Source organism: Tiliqua scincoides, chromosome 8, assembly GCF_035046505.1.
Source record: "Tiliqua scincoides isolate rTilSci1 chromosome 8, rTilSci1.hap2, whole genome shotgun sequence".
Taxonomy (NCBI): domain Eukaryota; kingdom Metazoa; phylum Chordata; class Lepidosauria; order Squamata; family Scincidae; genus Tiliqua; species Tiliqua scincoides.
Window position 1 is genome coordinate 6173777 of NC_089828.1, and position 21656 is coordinate 6195432.

Genomic DNA, 21656 nt, shown 5'->3' on the forward strand with positions numbered 1-21656 from the left:
ACTTGCAGAGTTCATCCGCAGCAACTCAGTGCAGATTTGTTGTACATACAGGTTAGGCCTATGTAAGACTAACTGGGTGAAGAAGGTTAATTGGTTCCACCACTGAGCTGCCATTCTGTATTTGGTTCTGCCATCCCTGAACCGCAGCCTCCAGCTGATGGAACCTGGAGTTTTTTGGGGGGTGGTAAGGGTGGGGAGGAAGATGCCACCTGCCTCTGTATTTAGTCAGATGATGCACCCTGGACTCAGCTGGCAGTACTCCTTCTGTCTAAAACTGGCTGGATTTAAGCTAGAAAATCTGTACTAAAACATCAGATACAGCAGGAAATCCATGAGCATAGTCTGGGCTTAGCAAAGATGTACAAAACTGGCCGGGCTCCCAACTAAGCCAACCCAGTAGACTACAACATGAATGCACCCTCTCCTGCTTTTAGGCCATCGGCAAGGAAAAAGGAGAGTACCCATTCTGCTACTCAACTGCTTCAAAACTCCAGTCTATCCAAAGGACCACTTCCACTCTCATCAACCTGCCGGCACCCTTCTGTCCTTGGGGGAGGCCCTCCTCCACGTCTTCCCACCACAAGAGGTTTGGCTGCGCACAAACGACAGCATCACTAAGGCAGTGGAAAGCTTTACTGAGAGCAATTCAATGGGTACCTTTAGATTCCTATTAAAGTCCATTTCGTTACACCCTCCAGTATCTGGTTCTGCAATTTATCACTCTCATGATGGCTTCTGTTATTAATCCCTGTTTTAATGTGTCTGCTGCTTTTATGATCAATTTTCTTTTTTGCTACTGCAGTTATGGAGTATTGGAAGCCACCTTTGAGCTGCACAGTTGAACTAAAAGGCAGAGTATACCCATTTTAATAAGTAAAATAATCAATCAATATGGGGCTAAGATAGAGAAACAAGGGACACATAGCTACCACCAGCAACGCTGCATCTTTCTCCCTCCCCTGGACCAACTACTAGAGCTGTGGGTACACTTCAGGCTTGTAGGACCCATTTTTTGAGGTTTTTGGGTTTTTTTTACACTGGAACAAGGAGGTACACTAAATAGAACCAGGTTTTTATGAAGATCAGGGATTCTAAGAGTTCACAAATGGCCAGCAGAGCTGCAATAAAACCTGGTTGGAGCAGCCAACAAATATTACCAAATTTAAGTCATTTCTGCCCAGCGTTGCATATACGCAACAGGGATCAAAAATGAAACGTGTGAGAATACGTGTCCACAGCTTCATTTCATTGTCTGACACACCATGGGGGGGGGGGGGGCAGTTCAATACCCTGAAGCACAAACAAAGCCATATCCTACATCAGATATTCTGGGACAGTTTCACGAAGAGACAACCACATGTCAGTCCTTGTAATCTGCTTATTCTTGGCATTGACAGGCTGCTTTCCCACTCATTAAAGGCCATCAAAGCGACTAATATTGATCTGTCTTTAAAATTTCTATTTTCTTATGCTTTCCAAGAGGTCTCTCTCTAAAACACCCGTTCCCAATCTGTGGTCCGTGGCCCACAGGTGGCCCACAAGACCATGAGAAGTAGTCTGTGTGGCCTCAGGGGGGAAAAAAAACACCTTTGATCACTTCTAGCATCTTGTCAAGCAAGCAAACATACAACAATTGTTTTCCTTGGGCATTTCTTGCAAGGCTGTCCCTTTTAATCTGCAAGTCATTTATTGCTACACATTTCTGCAGGCTTCATGCTGGCAGGTGTCATTCAACAGCAGGGATGCGCGGTCAGGGGAGGCAGAGCCTCACCTGTCATACACCAAGGAACATAGCTTCAGCCTCCCCTGTGATTATATATGCACTCCACCCACTTTCTGGTTGGCAACCTTCCGTCTCGAAAGACTATGGTATAAGCCTACAGCACCCGGTATTCCCAGGCGGTCTCCCATCCAAGTACTAACCAGGCCTGACCCTGCTTAGCTTCTGAGATCAGACAAGATCAGGCATGTGCAGGGTAACATTGCACAATCACAGGGGAGGCTCTGCTCTCACCTGCCACAGCTCTAGTCTCTATACCAGTGTTTCTCAAATCTTTCAGCAGCAAGACTCACTTTTTAGAATGATGATCTGTCGGGACCTGCCAGAAGTGATGTCATTAACCTTGAAGTGATGTCATGGCCAGAAGTGACATCATCCATTTAGGCTTCAAACCTAAGCTGCAATCAGCCAAAGGTCCCATTACACAACACACTCATCAGCATTATTTTGCATAGCTCAGAATTCAAACAATCCAGCTCGGAAGTCAAAGCAGAACATAGCCTTGGATCCTTCTCCAACTACACAGCTATCTACCCTTTCCACCATCCTGTGTTCCCACCTATGCAGGGCAAAGCAGGTCTTTAACGCACCAGAACCTGCCCTGCACAGCAGCTCTGTAACCTGTATTCTCAGCTCTGTATTTTCAATGGCAGCTGAGCTAAGTGCTACACAGCCCACCTGAAATTGGCTTGCAACCCACCTAGTGGGTCCCAACCCACAGTTTGAGAAACACTGCTCTATACAGGGAGACTTAATGGCAGCCTTGGAGGGGAGGTGTTTAAGTTGGGAAACTGACATGGAAGCAAAAGGTCACCCCCTTCTCACCTGTATCCCCCCCCCAATGACTGCTTTTGGAAAAAGGACAAAGACACCACAGCAGAACACTCTCTTCACATTGACTGTGGCCCTAACTTGTGCTTCCTTCTGCCTGAGGTGCATTGACACTGAAGACATTCTCCGCGGAATATTCATCACAAATGCTTGAATGTCCTTTTGTTTATCAAGATCTACTACAAGCTGTACTACAGATACGGACTGGAGCAACAGATAAGCAAAAGAGACTTTAAAAATAACCTGAATTGGAAGGGGTGGCGAGAGCAACTCTGCCAGGAAAGCGAACAGAGAAAGGATGCCAAGGCTGGACATCCCCCCATTCATGATTACATATCGCCACCTACAGGAATTTCTCCTCTTGCCTAGAAAACAGCCGAGACTGTTTGGCTCATGTGTTTGGTCTAACAGTCTTCTTAAACTCTTTTGCAGTGCTTATGGTGGGGATGGGTGGGAGTTGAGCTTTCCCACCAAGCAGGTGGAAGAGAACCTTGAAAAGTTGTTTGCGCAATGGGAAGAACCTTAAAATCAAGACAACAGGCAAAAACACTTGGCACGTTTTTCAAATATTCAAGCCGTTTGCATACATCATCGTTGCAGCAGTGCTCACACCAGCCCTATAAAGAAGCCAGTGTCCATCATTTCCAAATAGGAAGGGAAGCAACAAAGTCAGGACAGTGGGGTGCCTGAGATAATCCAGAGAGTTTTTGAGAAAGCCTCTCAAACTCAGCAAGAATTACATCAACAATACAGAACGGTGTTTGCAGCAGTATCTGAGCTGTTTTGATGGACAAGGCTCTTCCATCAGGGAGACGGAGAGTTATCAAAAACAGGGATTTGAGAGTCCAATGTAATGTGGACAGTATTATATAGAAACTATATATTTCTTCTACAGAAAGGAACAGTCAGAGGGAGCAAGGATGATTCTTCTACGTGCTGAAGGACTCAAATGCTACCCCTACTGTGTATTACAAGTTAATGAAAGATTATCTGTTGTTCAGTGCATCTTGTAACCCTTCCATCAGCAGCAATTAATTCTGTTCTTTCAAGGAGAGACCAGAGACCTTTGTTGATGCAAAATTAGTGATGCAAACTTTGTACATATTGAACAACAGATCATCTTTGCACCTTCAGGTTTTCTCCCTGAATCTGGAGCCTTTTCTTCTTGCCCTGGTGAATCTACAAAATCAACCTGTTCCCAACATAATTTTTTAAAAATTGTATTATATAACTCTCATATACAACCCTCTTTGTTCTGGCATTGTCAAACTCTTCCTTCATGCTTCTAATATTGTAGACTAGTGGTTCGCACACATTTAGTACCGGCACCCACTTTTTAGAATGAGAATCTGTCAGGACCCACCAGAAGTGATGTGACATCATCAAGCAGGAAAATTTCAAGAAGTGACATCATCAAGCAGGAAAATTTTTTAACTATCCTAGGTTGTAATCCTACCCAGGAGTAAGTTCCATTTACTATCATTGTTAAAAGAATATACATAGCTTGTTAAAAGTACAGATCTGTCATATTTCCCCAAATGCAGTCACATACCATGGTAGCATCAAGTCTAATATATTGAAAATAAAATATTGAAATCAATGGGGACCCACCTGAAATTGGCTCACGACCCACCTAGTGGGTCCCAACCCGCAGTTTGAGAAACACTTTTGTAGACAGATAACCCAATCACCATAGGTACTCTTGAAATAGATGGTCTTCCTGTATGGAATACACCAAGTCCTCACTTGAAGTTGTTTTGTTATCAAGCTGATGAGCCCAAATAAGACCTAGTCCCAGCTGGGGCCACTGTCCATGTTGACTTTGCACACACTCCCCAGGGCTGTGTGGGTTCTTTTCTGGCCCGGAAAGCTCACATTTATTTCAGTGTATATCAGAAGTGTTTTTGGTCTTTATTTAGAAGTTTGGTGATGTTTTTGTGACCAGATATATGTTGTAGCAATGCAACTTTTGTTTACATATATCAATTAGCCACCAGTAAAACTGGTTTCGTTATAAGTAGAGGTGGCTGAAAACGGTTTTAATTTTCACAGATTTTGGTGTTTTCCAAAGTTGTTGGCATCCTTCAGTCTCGGAAGACTATGGTGTCACGCTCTGAATGGTGGTTCTGGAACAGAGTGTCCTCTCCAGTGTGCGAAGCCTGGGTAAAGTAGGTATGGAGGATAGGCTGTTACCCATGCAGCAAATCCCCCTCTCCACGTCACTGAAGCAGTGCTATGCGTTGTTATTCAAAATTTACATTATAATTATAACCTTTTTTTTTTTAAAGTGTGCCATGTAGGTGATATAAGTGGTATAGTGTCAGCAGATGCAGCCACAGTCATGACCCAGGCACTCCCACCTATTAAATAATAAATAAAAACCAAATACAACAGTTTTAATTTTTCACAGATTGGGGGGGGGGGTTACAAAAATAAAGAGCGCAGAAAGCAATTTAATGTGTTTTTATTTCATCATCACTGTTTCCACCAACCTCTAGTTATAAGTCGTTTCACTTAAAGTTAGTTTCCAAGAACCTATCAACAACTTTAAGTGAGGACTTGCCTTATTATCTCTCCATCAATCTGTCTTCCTTCTATTTTTTTTTAAGTCTGTTTCCAACATTTCATCTCACTCAAATGTTTCTGCCACACTTTAGTGTGATCAAAAACCACTTGTTAACTTTTTTTAAAACTTTTTTACAAGTTAAAACATCTTTCTGAGCCCTGAAGAGTTCACTGGCACTGAAGAGATTCTGCCCACCCAGACTATCCCCCTGGCTCTTCTCTGCTGAAAGGGCAAACTTCCTACTTAGGGTGAGACTTTCCCTGAGCAACAATAGTCCTTTACGCTCAACTTATTTTCAGATTCAGACCCCTTTGGCTCGGCATTCACCCAATCCAGTAGTGTAGCTACATGGGGGCACTGTAAGTATTGCAAGTATCACAACACGCCATGTAACCAGACCCTCCCACTCACCATCAGAACTGTTCTGGGTGTTCTGAACAGCAATGGCAACACACTGTGCGGTCTATACAGAAAAACCCATTGACAGAATGAGAGTGGAATCTGCCTTCCACCCTGACAATGGCGTGTCTCTCCTCCGTAGTTGTTTTCCCACATTGGATTAAACTCCACCATCATAATGAGAGACGTTTTGCCATAAAACCCCACTCTCATGATTCTGTCATGTATGACCAAAGACTGAGTGCCAGATAGAGAAGATTGACTGGACCCTCATCATGATGAACCCCAAGCACACCCTTTTGCAGGACACTGTGTGTGTGTGTGTGTGTGTGTGTGTGTGTGTGTGTGTGTGTGTGTGTGTGTGTGTGTGTGTGTGTGTGTGTGCGCGCGCACGCGCGCGCACAGAGAGCCTCCAGCAGTGGCATAGCTAGACGTGGTGCAAAGCATTAAGTTTTGCATGGAACCTCATTGCAGTGTGCAAGCAACCCCTCCCCCTCGGAGGCATTTGCCTCTGTTTTGCACACACACACACACACACACCCCGCAGAATTGCTCTGAAGGGGAAGGGCCACTTGCACGCTGTGGTGTGGCTTCCTGCAAAACTTTGTGCTTTGCACCCCCTCTAGCTATGCCACTAACCTCCTGTCCTGACACATGTGCACCCTGGCCCTCACTGGCAAAGATCCTGCAAGGAAGGAGGAGGCAGAGCGAGTACATATATTGTACTTCCTGGAAATCTCTGCCACATAAACAATCCCTCCATACCGGCCAACAAGCATTTTCCTTGTACTCATGTTAAGAGGTGCAACTCAAAAAGTTATGAAGTGAATCCACTAACCTAAGAAAAATGAAGAAGATAAATTAGATGCAAGAGGAATCAACGAGTTGTACAGCACAGCGAGCTATAGCGGTGGGTAACCAGACCACAAAGGGGTTTTTCCTCTCTCCAGAAAACATCAGATCAGGCAGCTAAAATTATTACTGTGGCTCTCTTGTAACTGACACCTGTGGTGGGTATAATTACAGGTTACTGCCGCCAGCACGCCCACCTCGCACGGCAGTAAAAAGGGTCCACCATTTGCCAAGCCCAGGCGCACAATGGAGGAGACAAACCATTGACGGGAGTCCAAAAAGCAAGCAGCCAGGGAGACTCATAAAAATGACAGCTTCGAAACAAAATGATAAAGCTTTGCGGCTTCAGAAGCACACCCGCCCGCGTGAGTGCTCTCTCTCTCTCTCTCTCTCACACACATACACACACACACACACACACACAAGCAAATTTGCTGGAAATGCAAGAACTGAGCACAGTTCTCCAAAGGTCACAGCTACACAAGCCATTCAATTTTTTTTTTCCTATTCAGTGAGTTCGGATTTTAAGTTCTTCCTTCCTTCCTTGCCAAAGAAAATGCTTGCAGAAGTTTTTAGGGAGCCAAAATGATGAAAAACAAAATTAGAGGGATGAGTATATGGGCCACAAATACCATTCAAAGCAGACTAAAGGTTGGATTGATCAATGCGTCATGCTTTAACCCCCCCCCCCCCCATTCCAGAGCATCACAGTTCCACTTGGATAAAATAATGGCATGAGCCATTTCCTCTGAGATTTACAGGCAAGTTCAACAACTGGGGTTCCTAGGATGGGGTGAGACAGACCACTGAATGTCTGAACTCCTAGGCAGCTGTCTACATACTAGTCACAATGGCGCACCATTCTGGTTATTGCTCAGATGGTGCTATTGCCAACGATAAGGAAGCAAGAGGAGGAAGATTAAACTAAACCTTGCAATCGCTTTGTTTGTTCGGAGAGGTGAATCAGTCACAAAGGAGATAAGGCCCTTGGAAAAATGTTCTTTACTAGGTCCAAGGATTTGTGGGATACCAGACTGATTTTAAACTGTTTCATTTCATTTTTTAATGTGTACACTTTGTTTCTATCTTGTGATTTATTTGTAAGCCATGTTGGGTTTTACATAAGAACATAAGAAGAGCCCCACTGGATCAGGCCATAGGCCCAACTAGTCCAGCTTCCTGTATTTCACAGCGGCCTACCAAATGCCCCAGGGAGCACACCAGATAACAAGAGACCTCATCCTGGTGCCCTCCCTTGCATCCGGTCTTCTGACATAGCCCATTTCTAAAATCAGGAGGTTGCACAAACACATCATGGCTTGTACCCCGTAATGGATTTTTCCTCCAGAAACTTGTCCAATCCCCTTTTAAAGGCATCCAGGCCAGATGCCGTCATCACATCCTGTGGCAAGGAGTTCCACAGACCAACCACACGCTGAGTAAAGAAATATTTTCTCTTGTCTGTTCTAACTCTCCCAACACTCAATTTTAGTGGATGTCCCCTGGTTCTGGTGTTATGTGAGAGTGTAAAGAGCATCTCCCTATCCACTCTGTCCATCCCCTGCATCATTTTGTATGTCTCAATCATGTCCCCCCTCAGGCGCCTCTTTTCTAGGCTGAAGAGGCCCAAACGCCGTAGCCTTTCCTCATAAGGAAGGCGTCCCAGCCCCGTAATCATCTTAGTCGCTCTCTTTTGCACCTTTCCCATTTCCACTATGTCTTTTTTGACATAGCTGTTTTCCTGGACAGCAAACATGAGCGGGATACAAATATCAAACAAAAGGAAATGGGGGGGAGGAGTGCCATTGAACTATATCGGTGGTTCCCAAACTGTGAGCTGTGGCTCCCCAGAGAGCCAGGGGAACCACAGAATCATTGCCAAAAAATCCTCCACCCTATACAATGTATGGGGTTGTAGCCCTAACGGGGAGCCGTGGCCAATTGCGCAGTAGGTCAAAGGAGCCACTAGTCGAAAAAGTTCAGGAACCACTGCACTATATGATTAAGGCTGCAATTCTAACCACACTTTCCTGAGAGTAAGCCCCATTGAACAAAATAGGACTGAGTAGGCCTGGTTAGGATTTTGTCCTAAACTGCTAGACTGTTTCCACACAGAGAATGAAGGTATGCTTTGGAATGTTTGATGCTTCTGCATATCTAGCTGGAGCTCAGGCCTCATCTGCTCTTCAGAGTCAAAGGACAGCGAGCGTCATGTATCTGTATCTCCCAGGGATGCAGAACTACAGTTTGTTCGGCTTCAATGGAAGTTGCACACTGTTGCTCTTCAACTGAAAACACAGCAGTTTCAGGTAGCCGGATGAGGCCATAGCACAGTGGAAGAGGAAACACCAAAAGTTCCATGTCAACCCCCCAGGGTTCCAGATATGACTGGGACCCCCCGCAGACTGAAACGTGGAGCGCTGATATCAGCAGCGGAGACAAATAACAAGGCAAGAGTCTCAATAGTCTGACCAGACGCTTACTATGCTAATGGCGGTGACGTATTTATGCACCATATTTTGGGGGACGAGGCCATTTTTATTTATTCTACTGACTCCCTGACATCTTTGAGTCCAGCACGCATCCCTGAGGTCCTTGTCCGAAAGCGAGAGGTTTCATCAGACACGCCAGGATCTGGTTTGCCCAATTCAGTTTACAGCCTCGCTTCTTACGCGATTTCCAAGGGATGGAAGCAAAACAGCAGTCAAATATGTCCTTTTAATTTCCCTCAGATTACAGTAATTGCATTAAGAAAACTGTAATTTCATTAAATGGCATAATTACCATTAATACTCGGCAAACTGTCAATAGAAGCGGTAATTATGGCGGAGAAAAATCATAAGCGGAGAGTGCAACGATGCATATTCCTCACAACAGCCATTCAAATGCTCAGAATTAACCTTAAAAATATTTTAAAAATATCTATTACCCAGTGGTAGCAATTAGTTCTGTGAGGCAGGCTCAACTTCCAGGACCAAAATCTGACATTCCTGATTTTCTGCAGGCTTGATTGCAGTAGTAGCCTGAGAAATTTTCCCCTTTTTTGACATTTTTTTCCATGTTACCTCAAATTTCTGGAGAGAAGAGAGGAGTAAAGATGCTTCTACCTAGGCAGTGGCATAGCTAGAGGGGGTGCAAAGCACTAAGTTTAGCAGGGAGAGCTTTGCAGAAGTGTGCCGGTGGCCCCTCTGATTTGCTCCACTGCCTAGAATGACTCTGAAGGGGTGGGGTAGAGGCTGCTTGCACCGGCTCCCTGCAAAACTTAGCGCTTTTCACCCCCTCTGGCTATGCCACTGTGTCCAGGTATGCCATACGAGCTGTGTGTTATAGAGCAAAACTGCACAGGATGAAGTTTGTAATGGTAGAGGAACTAAGCGTGTGTGTTAACTAAGGCTTAACACACACTTCCTTTTATGATTACATCAAAGATGGGCAATTCATCAGAAGGTGAGGAAGCCATTCTTGCAAAGATATGAAGCTCCTTACTACCAAGTCAAGCCACTGACTTGGAGGCCACCAGGATGTAGGTCGCTTGTTGTCTTGTGTGCTCCCTGGGGCATTTGGTCGGTCACTGTGAGATGTAGGAAGCTGGACCAGATGGGCCTATGGCCTGATCCAGCAGGGCTGTTCTTATGTTCACCACTGTCTACTCAGACTGGCAAATTAGCTATGAGTAGAAGTGGGAGAAAACGGTTTTATTTTTTCATGGATCTTGGTGTTTTCCAAAGTAAGAAGTACAGAAAGGGAGTGTTGCGTGTTTGTATTCAAAATTTATATTATAATTATAATCACTTTAAAAGTGTACTAGGTAGGTGATATATGTGGTATTGTGTCAGCAGATGCAGCCACAATCATTACCCAGGCGCCCTCAATTAAATAATTTTTTAAAAGTTTTATTTTTTTTAGCAGATTTTGGCTTCTTGTTTTCAGTGAGATGTGTGGAAAAGCACCAAGAAAAACGGTGACTCCAATCCAGAATAGCAGACCCTGCCACCATACAGGACAAACATTGAAAAAAGATACGCAGAAAGAGGTGTTATATGTTTTGATCTCATTATCACCATTTTCTCCCACCTCTGGTGATGAGATGTCTAGCCAAGGTCTTTTTCCTGCAGCTGCTACCAGAAAATCTTTAACTGCAGGCACTGCCAGGGATTCAAATTTTATTTATTTATTTATGAGATTTATATTCCGCCTTTCTCCCCCAAGGGCACCCAAGGCGGCTATGGAAACCCAAATAGAGACTTCTGCCCAGGTGATCTGCCAATGCACTATAGACCACCCTCTTGCCTTTTTAGTGTATTCCAAAGTTGACAAAGATTGGTCCTTGTTTTTATCTCCTTAAACTCTTTGCCATTTTATATCACACGGCAAACAGTTTTTCCTGAAGCCTCCTGATAAAGAGCAGGGCAATGTGGGAATAAAGGCTTTGCCAGATGCATTTTCCCCACTTCTAAATTACAGAAGCCATGAAATTTTAGGAGGAAATCTCATGAGAAGGAGTCAAAGCATTATGCAACTGTTGCTCAAAATGGAAGTGAGCCATTTAAAATAAAATGGAGTTTTCATTAATGTGCACAGAGCATCATCAACAAGTATGAAACTTGACAAGTCCCTGCCCCAAGAGCAAACAATCTCTCTGCACCCTCCAAGAGGGAAACTGAGGTCCAAAATGAAACATGAAACAATTTGGAGCAATGTGGTTCCTGCCAGCTGTAATTTTGTAAGTGGGTGTTTAGACTTCTCAGCACGTCCTCAACAAACTATGATCAATTGGGGGGGGGGGTGTCATGTCCGTTTAATTGCCATTAACTGATATGTGCTGATTGTGTAAATGCTACCTGCAAATTTTACTTTCAGCACTCACCTTCCAAGTATAATGTGGCAACCACAAGACAAATTATTTCAGTCTTTAGTGGCATGACAAACAGTTGCAAGCACATAAGTAGGATTTTAAGATGTTGCACACCGAATTAGACGCAAGCTTCCCAAGAAGACATCTTTCAAAGTAAAAAATAAATAAATAAATAAATAAATAAATAAATAAATAAATAAATAAATAAAAATAAAAAAATAAAAAGCTGAAAATTACAGCCCAAGGGAATCTGGAGCACCAGTAAAAATATAACACAAAAATCTGCTCACCCTGAATTGAGATAATACCTGTTTGTGGGTTCATATTTAAATTTAAAAGCCACACAATTTAAAAACTGGTGGCAAGAATGCTCCTCAGATGGGAGGCAGCTTCACTGCGGCACAAGTGCTGACCAGTCAGTACTTTCTGTAGCCACTGCCTGTTGCAAACATGCAGAGCTGATGTTTTCAGAGTTCTGGAGTGGAATATAACGGTTGGACTAAAGTCTGCCGGGGCACGTTCAAATCAGCCTCATGGTTGTAAAAATGTTATGTCTGTCTTCAGGGAGTTTCAAAATCTGTGCATTATATGGCATGGGTGGGGTGGGGTGGGGGGAATCTGGTATTCAGATTTGTCAAGCCAACAACCCCCACAGAGTAAGCCTTAAGTTCCTTGGATCCAGGCCAGAGTTTCCACTATCTGCAAATGTTTGGCAGGCGGAAAAAAGAGGATAAGATTCTGAAGGGGAAGTTTAAGCAAAAAGCAAAACAAAACTGGCTACACGTTCTTGCTGACCAGTCTTTTTCTGATTATTATTGCAGCCAGGAAGGACTGAAAGTCCAGAACCACGAGAGACAATCAGAATCAGGGTGGAATTGTTTTCTACATTCTCTTGGCAGACGTCACACCCAGAGCTGCTAGAGCCTTACAGTGCAAATAATTTAGAGCCAAAAGAACAGGACCAAGTTTTTGGAAACCCAGAGAGGGAACAGAAAAAGGAAGGTCTATTAACTCATTTCAGCAAATCGGTCCAGAATGATTCCTGGCTGGCTGATCTCTGAGCATTTTATCCATTAAGGGCAGGTCATAATTTGGAGCTGGACACAGATTTAAGCAAGGCAAGCAGGTGGCTTTTAATTAGGACTGTGCTGAATGTTCTCCCACTTTCATTTTTGGGTTGAAAGGAGCACAGGCTGGGGGAACAGAATCCTCCCCCCCCCAAAAAAAAAACCCCTTGATTGTGAGTGTTCCACTTTTTTCAGTTGTGCCCTCTGGCATTGTTTCTCCTCCTTGGGGATACCTGGTGCCTTTTTACTTCTGCCCATTGCTGCTGCTGCTTCTTCCATAGATGAACAAGCCTTGCTGAGAGAGAATCAGCATGGCTTCTGTAAGGGTAAGTCTTGCCTCACAAGCGTTTTAGAATTCGTTGAAAAGGTCAACAGGCATGTGGATGCAGGAGAACCCGTGGACGTTATATATCTGGACTTCGACACGGTCCCTCACCAAAGGCTACTGAAAAAACTCCACTGTCAGGGAATTAGAGGGCAGGTCCTCTCCTGGACCGAGAACTGGTTGAAGACCAGGAAACAGTGAGTGGGTGTCAATGGGCAATTTTCACAATGGAGAGAGGTGAAAAGCGGTGTGCCCCAAGGATCTGTCCTGGGACCGGTGCTGTTCAACCTGTTCATAAATGACCTGGAGACGGGGTAAGCAGTGAGGTGGCCAAGTTTGCAGACGACACCAAACTTTTCCGAGTGGTGAAGACCAGAAGTGATTGTGAGGAGCTCCAGAAGGATCTCTCCAGACTGGCAGAATGGGCAGCAAAATGGCAGATGTGTCTCAATGTAAGTAAGTGTAAAGTCATGCACATTGGGGCAAAAAAAATCAAAACTTCACATATAGGCTGATGGGTTCTGAGCTGTCTGTGACAGATCAGGAGAGAGATCTTGGGGTGGTGGTGGACAGGTCGATGAAAGTGTCGACCCAATGCACGGCGGCAGTGAAGAAGGCCAATTCTATGCTTGGGATCATTAGAAAAGGTATTGAGAACAAAATGGCTATTATTATAACTCTGTTGTACAAATTGATGGTAAGGCCACACCTGGAGTATTGTTCTGGTCACCACATCTCAAAAAGGATATAGTGGAAATGGAAAAGGTGCAAAAGAGAGTGATTAAGATGATTACTGGACTGGGGCACCTTCCTTATGAGGAAAGGCTACGGCGTTTGGGCCTCTTCAGCCTAGAAAAGTGACGCCTGAGGGGGGACATGATTAAGACATACAAAATTATGCAGGGGATGGACAGAGTGGATAGGGAGATGCTCTTTACACTCTCACATAACACCAGAACCAGGGGACATCCACTAAAATTGAGTGCTGGGAGAGTTAGGACAGACAAAAGAAAATATTTCTTTACTCGGCGTGTGGTTGGTCTGTGGAACTCCTTGCCACATGTTGTGGTGACGGCATCTGGTCTGGATGCCTTTAAAGGGGGATTGGACAAGTTTCTGGAGGAAAAATTCATTAGGGGTTACAAGCCATGATGTACCTCCTGATTTTAGAAATGGGTTATGTCAGATGCAAGGGAGGGCACCAGGATGCAGTTCTCTTGTTATCTGGTGTGCTCCCTGGGGCATTTGGTGGGCCACTGTGAGATACAGGAAGCTGGACTAGATGGGCCTTTGGCCTGATCCAGTGGGGCTGTTCTTGTGTTCCATGATTATCTATATGGATAGTCCTAGCCAATCAAGGATCACAAATGGTTCGGGATTATGTGCCCTCTGAATCTCTATGAGACAGCTGAAGGGAAGAGAAACTTGCCCCTCCCCACTAGACAGTGACTTTGACAGAGGAACAGAGTTGCTTTGTAACCCACCGCATTATGAGGCTCTGCAATACAGACATCCATTTGTATCTGCAGAACCCATATTCGTGGTTTCATTTATCCGCAGTTCACAGATTTTCTCCTCTTCATGTTCGTGGCTCACCTCTTTTTGTTTGCCAAGGCTATGCAAAATGCAGGTTTTTTTTTGTGAAAACAAAGGCAAACACTGAGAACACTAGACTTGGAGCTAGACTAATTCCTCAGGAGGCAACAGAGGGAACACTGATAGGAAGTGGACAGCAGAGGGAGCAGATAGACAGAGAACACTAAACTCCACTTCCTGTTAGTTTGCTCTGTTACCTCCTGTGACATTAGTCTAGCGCAGTGATTTTCACACTTTTAGAACCAGGACCCACTTTTTAGAATGAGAATCTGTCATGACCCACTGGAGGTGATGTCATGACCAGAAGTGACATCATCAAACAGGGAAATTTTTAACAATTCTAGACTGCAATCCTTTCCACACTTACCCAGGAATAAGTTCCATTTACTAGCATTGTTAAGAACATAACATAAGAACATAAGAACAGCCCCACTGGATCAGGCCAGAGGCCCATCTAGTCCAGCTTCCTGTATCTCACAGCGGCCCACCAAATGCCCCAGGGAGCACACCAGATAACAAGAGACCTCATCCTGGTGCCCTCCCTTGCATCTGGCATTCTGACATAACCCATTTCTAAAATCAGGAGGTTGCACATACACATCATGCATGGCTTGTACCCCGTAATGGATTTTTCCTCCAGAAACTAGTCCAATCCCCTTTTAAAGGTGTCCAGGCTAGATGCCAACACCACATCCTGTGGCAAGGAGTTCCACATACCAACCACACGCTGAGTAAAGAAATATTTTCTTTTGTCTGTCCTAACCCGCCCAACACTCAATTTTAGTGGATGACCCCTGGTTCTGGTATTATGTGAGAGTGTAAAGAGCATCTCCCTATCCACTCTGTCCATCCCCTGCATCATTTTGTATGTCTCAATCATGTCCCCCCTCAGGCGTCTCTTTTCTAGGCTGAAGAGGCCCAAACGCCGTAGCCTTTCCTCATAAGGAAGGTGCCCCAGCCCCGTAATCATCTTAGTCGCTCTCTTTTGCACCTTTTCCATTTCCACTATGTCTTTTTTGAGATGCGGCGACCAGAACTGGACACAATACTCCAGGTCTGGCCTTACCATCGATTTGTACAACAGAGTTATAATAATAGCCATTTTGTTCTCAATACCTTTTCTAATGATCCCAAGCATAGAATTGGCCTTCTTCACTGCCGCCGCACATTGGGTCGACACTTTCATCGACCTGTCCACTACCACCCCAAGATCTCTCTCCTGATCTGTCACAGACAGATCAGAATCCATCAGCCTATATCTAAAGTTTTGATTTTTTGCCCCAATGTGCATGACTTTACACTTACTGACATTGAAGCGCATCTGCCATTTTGCTGCCCATTCTGCCAGTCTGGAGAGATCCTTCTGGAGCTCCTCACAATCACTTCTGGTCTTCACCACTCGGAAAAGTTTGGTGTCGTCTGCAAACTTAACCACTTCACTGCTCAACCCTGTCTCCAGGTCATTTATGAAGAGGTTGAAAAGCACCGGTCCCAGGACAGATCCTTGGGGCAAACCGCTTTTCACCTCTCTCCATTGTGAAAAATTGCCCATTGACACCCACTCTCTGCTTCCTGGCCTCCAACCAGTTCTCAATCCATGAGAGGACCTGTCCTCTAATTCCCTGATTGTGGAGTTTTTTCAGTAGCCTTTGGTGAGGGACCGTGTCAAATGCCTTCTGAAAGTCCAGATATATAATGTCCATGGGTTCTCCCGCATCCGCATGCCTGTTGACCTTTTCAAAGAATTCTATAAGGTTTGTGAGGCGAGACTTACCCTTACAGAAGCCATGCTGACTCTCCCTCAGCAAGGCCTGTTAGTCTATGTGTTTTGAGATCCTATCTTTGATGAGGCATTCCACCATCTTACCCAATATGGATGTTAGGCTGACCGGCCTATAGTTTCCCTCTTTCCCTTTTTAAAGATAGGCGTGAAATTTACTATCCCCCAATCTTCTGGCACCGTGGCCATTTTGAGGGACAAGTTGCATACCTTAGTCAAGAGATCTGCAACTTAATTCTTCAATTCCTTAATAACTCTTGGGTAGATGCCATCAGGGCCCGGTGACTTATTGATCTTTAATTTATCAATGAGGTCTGAAACATCTTCTCTTTTAACCTCTATCTGACTTAACTCCTCGGTCAGGAGGGGCATATATAAAAGCATATATATTAAAAGCATATATACAGAATAACCTGCTAAAAGTACAGATCTGTAACATTTATCGAAACTCAGTGGTAGCATCAAGACTACTATATTAAAAATAAAATATCGAAATGAATGGGGACCCACCTGAAATTGGCTCACAACTCACCTAGTGGGTCCCAACCCACAGTATGAGAAATACTGGTCTAGAAGCTCTAAGTCTAGTGTTTTCAATACAGTATTTGCTTTTGTTTTCACAGAGTTCTTTAAGCAAAGTAAAAAAAAACTACGTTTTCAAAGCCTTGGCAAACAGAGAGAGGTGAGTCATGAGAATGACAGGGGGAATTTGAGTAGGATTCACTACTATCCGTGGTTTCTGGTATCCAAAGAAGCAGGAACCTATGCCCCGCAGATACCAAGGGATGCCTGTATACAGATCTATGCCTGCAGACACGCATTGATCTTCATGATGAATGCAAGAAGAATCCTGCTTGATCAGGATAAAGGTTCAATTAAGTTCAGCATTCCATTTCCCACACTGACCAACCAAATGCTCCTGTGAAGCTTACACACTGGAACAAAGTCTTCTCTCCTGTTGCCATGCCCTCCCCCTCCCCAAGAACTGGTATCTAGAGGTACTCTGCCTCTGAACATGGAAGTTCTCGAGACCATCATAAGTAGTAGCCAATGATGCATTTCTCATCCATGAATTTGTCTAACCCTTCCTTTCAAGCCATTCAAGTTAGGGGTCATCATGTGGCAGTGAATTCCACAAGCTAATTATGTCTTGTAGGAAGCACTCACGGTTTTGGTTGGTTGTGGCATTTCACAACTTCCAATCGTGAAAGCCACATAGGCCTGCAATTCGACATTAAGAAATCCACTCACCACGAACGCGATCACACTCCTTGCGGGAGACTCCCAGAGAAAGCAGCTGCGGAGAAATTGTATGGTATTCCAGATTGCCATGGTGATCCTTCTCACACGATCAACATTTCTTGATAAGATCTGGTGAACATTAACGTGGGAGACATTTCAAAAAAAAAAGCAGGTAGAACAAAGAGTACTGTTTCATTCCCAGGAATCTAAAGGAACAGCGACAGGTGAAGGGGATGAGGCAAAAACAACCTTTGCATGTCTGTCCACTCTCTTCACCACTTGGGAAATGCCTCTTTCCAGCCCTGGGTAAGCTTTTGCATGATGCTTACAGCACATAAGTACTTTTTCCTGCCCCCCCCCAGCTATGCCATTCTGGATAAAGCACAGGGTAAAATGATGGCTGGTATATTTACTTTGACAGGGGTGTCAACTAGGGAATTTTCATGCCAACCTTGGGAAGGAAATCAGGGCAAAAAGATGATTGAAACAACCATTAACTTTCATGCATGGAGGGGGCAAAGTTCTTAGGTGTGTGGATGAAACTCCTCTCTGAACTGGGGGCTTGGAGGGAGGGAGAGGCAGCCACCAGGGCTGTATACGTGAGGAATATAGTCTAGAGCAGTGATTTTCAACCAATGTACCATGGCACAATGGTGTGCTGCAAATGGTCTGCAGGTGTGCCACCAGAGTTTGGGGAAGGGTCATTTCTTAGTGGGGTAATTGGAAGACATGCTTCACTCACAGCATGGCGTTAATTGTCAAAAAACTGATGGTGTGCCTTGACAATTTTAGCGCCATGGCCGTGTGCCATGAGATGAAAAAGATTGAAAATCACTGATCTAGGGTGTGTTTCACACCAAAGAGTTTTGCAATGCAGAATACAACAGCTTGGTTCAGATGCAACACCAAGGTTTCCATTGTGTTTCCATCCCTCGCTTCCTCTCCCCCTTCAACCCCTGCTAAAGAACATCAAAATTCTCCTATAGTACCTATGTTCTGTGTTCTCAAATTTTTCTTTGTCTACAAAATACAAGGTGATCCCAGCCTCAAGACCAACATACCTTCTTTGAAAATTTGCGGTTGTCTTGGAGAAAGCGCCTCTCCTGAGGAGAAAAAGTTCTGATACTTGCTTTTATCTGAGAGAGAGAGAGAGAGAGAGAGAGAGAGAGAGAGAAATGAATGAATGAATGGATGGATGAGCATGTTAATGACCACATTTGGGGGGGGGAACAAACAATGTTTATGCTAAGGAGCTATATCTTAGATGGGAATTTAAGCATCCTTTCTGCATAGCCTAAATATGAAATTGCCTATACACCTTCCAGGCCAGCTCTAGAAGACTCTTCCTCCCTGGCCCTGCTTCAACACTCATTCACTGGTGCCATACAGCAGACTTTACATCTCTGGTAGGCAGGAAGGCACCCTTGAAGTCCTTTGACTTACTGGATTAAATAAGACATCCAGCTCCAAGTGAATCACACCTTTCGAAGGAAGTTCCAGATCTTTATTCTTTAGTGTGTAGCAACACAGCTGTCCATTTCTAATCTGCAAACAAAAAAAAAAAGATAGCAATCAAAAATGGTAGCTCAATCTGTCCACTGTGGTAGTCAACCACTACACACTCTGCTACAAGAACAGACCAGACCCTCAACGATTAAGCCAAGTCCATGTTCCAGGGGAATTTCTCTTAAACTGAACACATAATATTCAAAATGGTGCAGTAACTAGTTACAAGAAAAAAAAATACGGATTAAAAATACTGGTGGCCCAGCTTCAAATTATAGATGGATTTTTTTTTTTTGGTAGCAAACCTGAAATGCAACGAAACAGCCAGCAAGCAAAACATGCCCTGGAATGTGGACAACCAACAGAAAATCATTAACTCCTGCTATTTACAATTGTAAATAGCTCTTTTCCTTCCAAATAGTGGAGGGGGACGGGACTCACCTGCTTCCCAAATAACATAGGATGCAAAACTGCTACCTAACAACAGAGTAGAAATTGAACTTTTTTTTTCCTCTGCAAAAACTAGCTAACAGCTAAGGAGAATCAGAATAACCATTAACTGAAAAAACACATACACGAAACGCTCTTTAAAAAGAAGGAATATTCCAGAAAAATCGCTTCAGACAGAATTTTGGATGGCTTTTCTAGGTTCTAATTTGTCTGCTAGCCCAGGGATGTTAAACATCTACGTAAAAACAAGTCATTTCTCGACTAATTTGCAGACAGTTTGGCTCATGACAAAAGGTGCCCTCTTTTTCTTTTTTTTTTTTAAAGACAGTGAAATGCACTTATTATACACGGTAGGATAAGTATTGATTAAACATTTGGCTTTCTATTTTATTTTATTTTTTAGAGTAAGGGCTGGCTAAATTTTAAACAGCAGTGACATAAAAGCTATCGCCTTCCAAAAAGCTCCACTGGGGGAACAAAACATTCAAGGATTAAAAGATAAGGGAGGAGATTTGAGGGTGTGAAATTGCAGCCATATTTTAAGTGGCTATGGCAGAAGCAACATTAGACACAGCGTGAGCCACAGCAGGGTGGGGGGCGAGAGCAAGAAAAAGCCATTGGCCAAGGCAAGTGAAAGGTCTCCTTGCTAACTCACTGCAGTAGCTTCACTAGAGTATGTCACCCCTATGATGGACCTCCTCCCTTGCAGAGGGTGGGGCAACGCCCCGGACATTGGGGGGTGGTGATGTACTAATGCCCCGTTCCTGTTGCTTTTCTGGCTATAATCTTTGACAGAATAGAGAAATTTCAATGTGGCTTGTTTCATTGCATTCCACATGAAATTACACATTGATATATAGCATGACAGCATTATTCAAAAATACCAAGATTTAAAATTTTGATGTGTGGTGATGTTACCCCCCCCCCCCAGCTTACTGCGCTCCCTACCTCCTCTCTGCTAAATACAATAATTTCTAGAGGTCTTTTCCCAGATTCACGGACTGGCTCAGACCATAAGCTCAGCTACTTCCAAAAGAAAATGAAACACACTGAGCTTGTTTTCTGAACCAACCCAAAGAAATCACCTGGTCACCCCTTCCTGCCAACTGGTCAGCCTCTGATCCCCAAAATCTTCTCCCCCCACCCTCTTCCCATTAAACTGCACTCTATATCCCCAGCAGTAGAGTAACAACAGGGGCAACATTCCAGCCATGGTGAAATGCCCCTCCCTCCTTTTTGTGCACATGCCCTTATGGCCCTTGGGAAATGGTCCAGTAACCTGGCAATTCTTCTTTAGCTTGGAATTTGAACCAAACCAGATGTTGACTGACAACACTTTCATTTCCTTTATTTGAATGAATACACGTGGCATTGCATGCTTGCCACAGGAGCATAACCACTATCTGGAAAATCACTGGTCTACATATAAGGATAGGTGGGGCCTCGGTATCTGAAAGGGATCCATTCCCGGACCCCCACAGATACCAAAAACCGCATATAAGGAAATACGCAGTTTCATCCCCTTTAAACTCTCCAAAGGCAACTGGAGCTATGCTCTTGTCACCTCCGTAGGGCTTTCTGAAGGATTCAGACTGAGCCAAGTCTGACTCAATGTGGGTCCAGGGCAACTGCATTAAGCCAGATCGGCATATATAAAATCCACAGATAAACAGGTTACACTTGTACATACGAATGGTGCCAACATTAGATGAAAAGATGCTCTCAATCAGTGTAGACAAAACTGAGCTAGATGGACCAGCAGTCCGACTCCGTATAAAGTAGCTTCTTAAATTCCTAAACACTAAGATTCACAAAGTCCTGGGAATACCTGAAACGTCACGTATTATCGGCAAGGCAATTTCCAAGCTGAACTGACGGTCACGATGCAGACGTCCCTATGGGACGTCGCATCGCGTCCAAGCGCATGCCAGATTGCTGCAGGATTAATGGATCCGTTTGCTGCATCGTTTGCACAAGGCATCCCAGGTAAAATGGATGTGAGGGAGTGTGGATCAGCTACGGACAGCCAATGCTAAATCTATTAAGAGGCAACCCTACTGACCGCTTGAGAATTTTAATGAAATAGGAAGAGTCGGAGATTGATACAGTACAGGACTCCAAGGAGACAGGACCTTTACTGAGAAAAGCCGGGCTTCTCGTTGCTCTTGTCTGGAAGAAAAATGCGCTGGTGATTTTTTATCCCTCCTCCCTTTGCATTTGTTCAAAAACGCTTCAAGTTTGATCCCAGCTCCAATGCAGATTCGGCATCAACCATAGATGTCACAACAAAAGAAGGATTCGACCAAGCCTCCCAGGAGCACAAGAAGGGGGTCATACCCAAGGAGAGTGGGCTGAATTTTCTCCTATTTTGATTTTGGAGCAGAAATCAGTGATTCCAAGGGAAGCA

The 21656-nt window shown here is 44.2% G+C and overlaps 1 protein-coding gene and 1 pseudogene across 1 annotated transcript in view; both read right to left on the bottom strand.

The window, feature by feature from the left end:
- MCTP2 (multiple C2 and transmembrane domain containing 2) overlaps positions 1-21656 on the bottom strand; it is an 89356-nt gene that overhangs the window by 27234 nt on the left and 40466 nt on the right. The window contains 3 exon segments of the mRNA XM_066634895.1: positions 17303-17422; positions 18355-18429; positions 18737-18838. Coding sequence (XP_066490992.1) covers positions 17303-17422; positions 18355-18429; positions 18737-18838 — 297 coding nt within the window.
- LOC136659512 (5S ribosomal RNA) lies at positions 1875-1992 on the bottom strand (annotated as a pseudogene).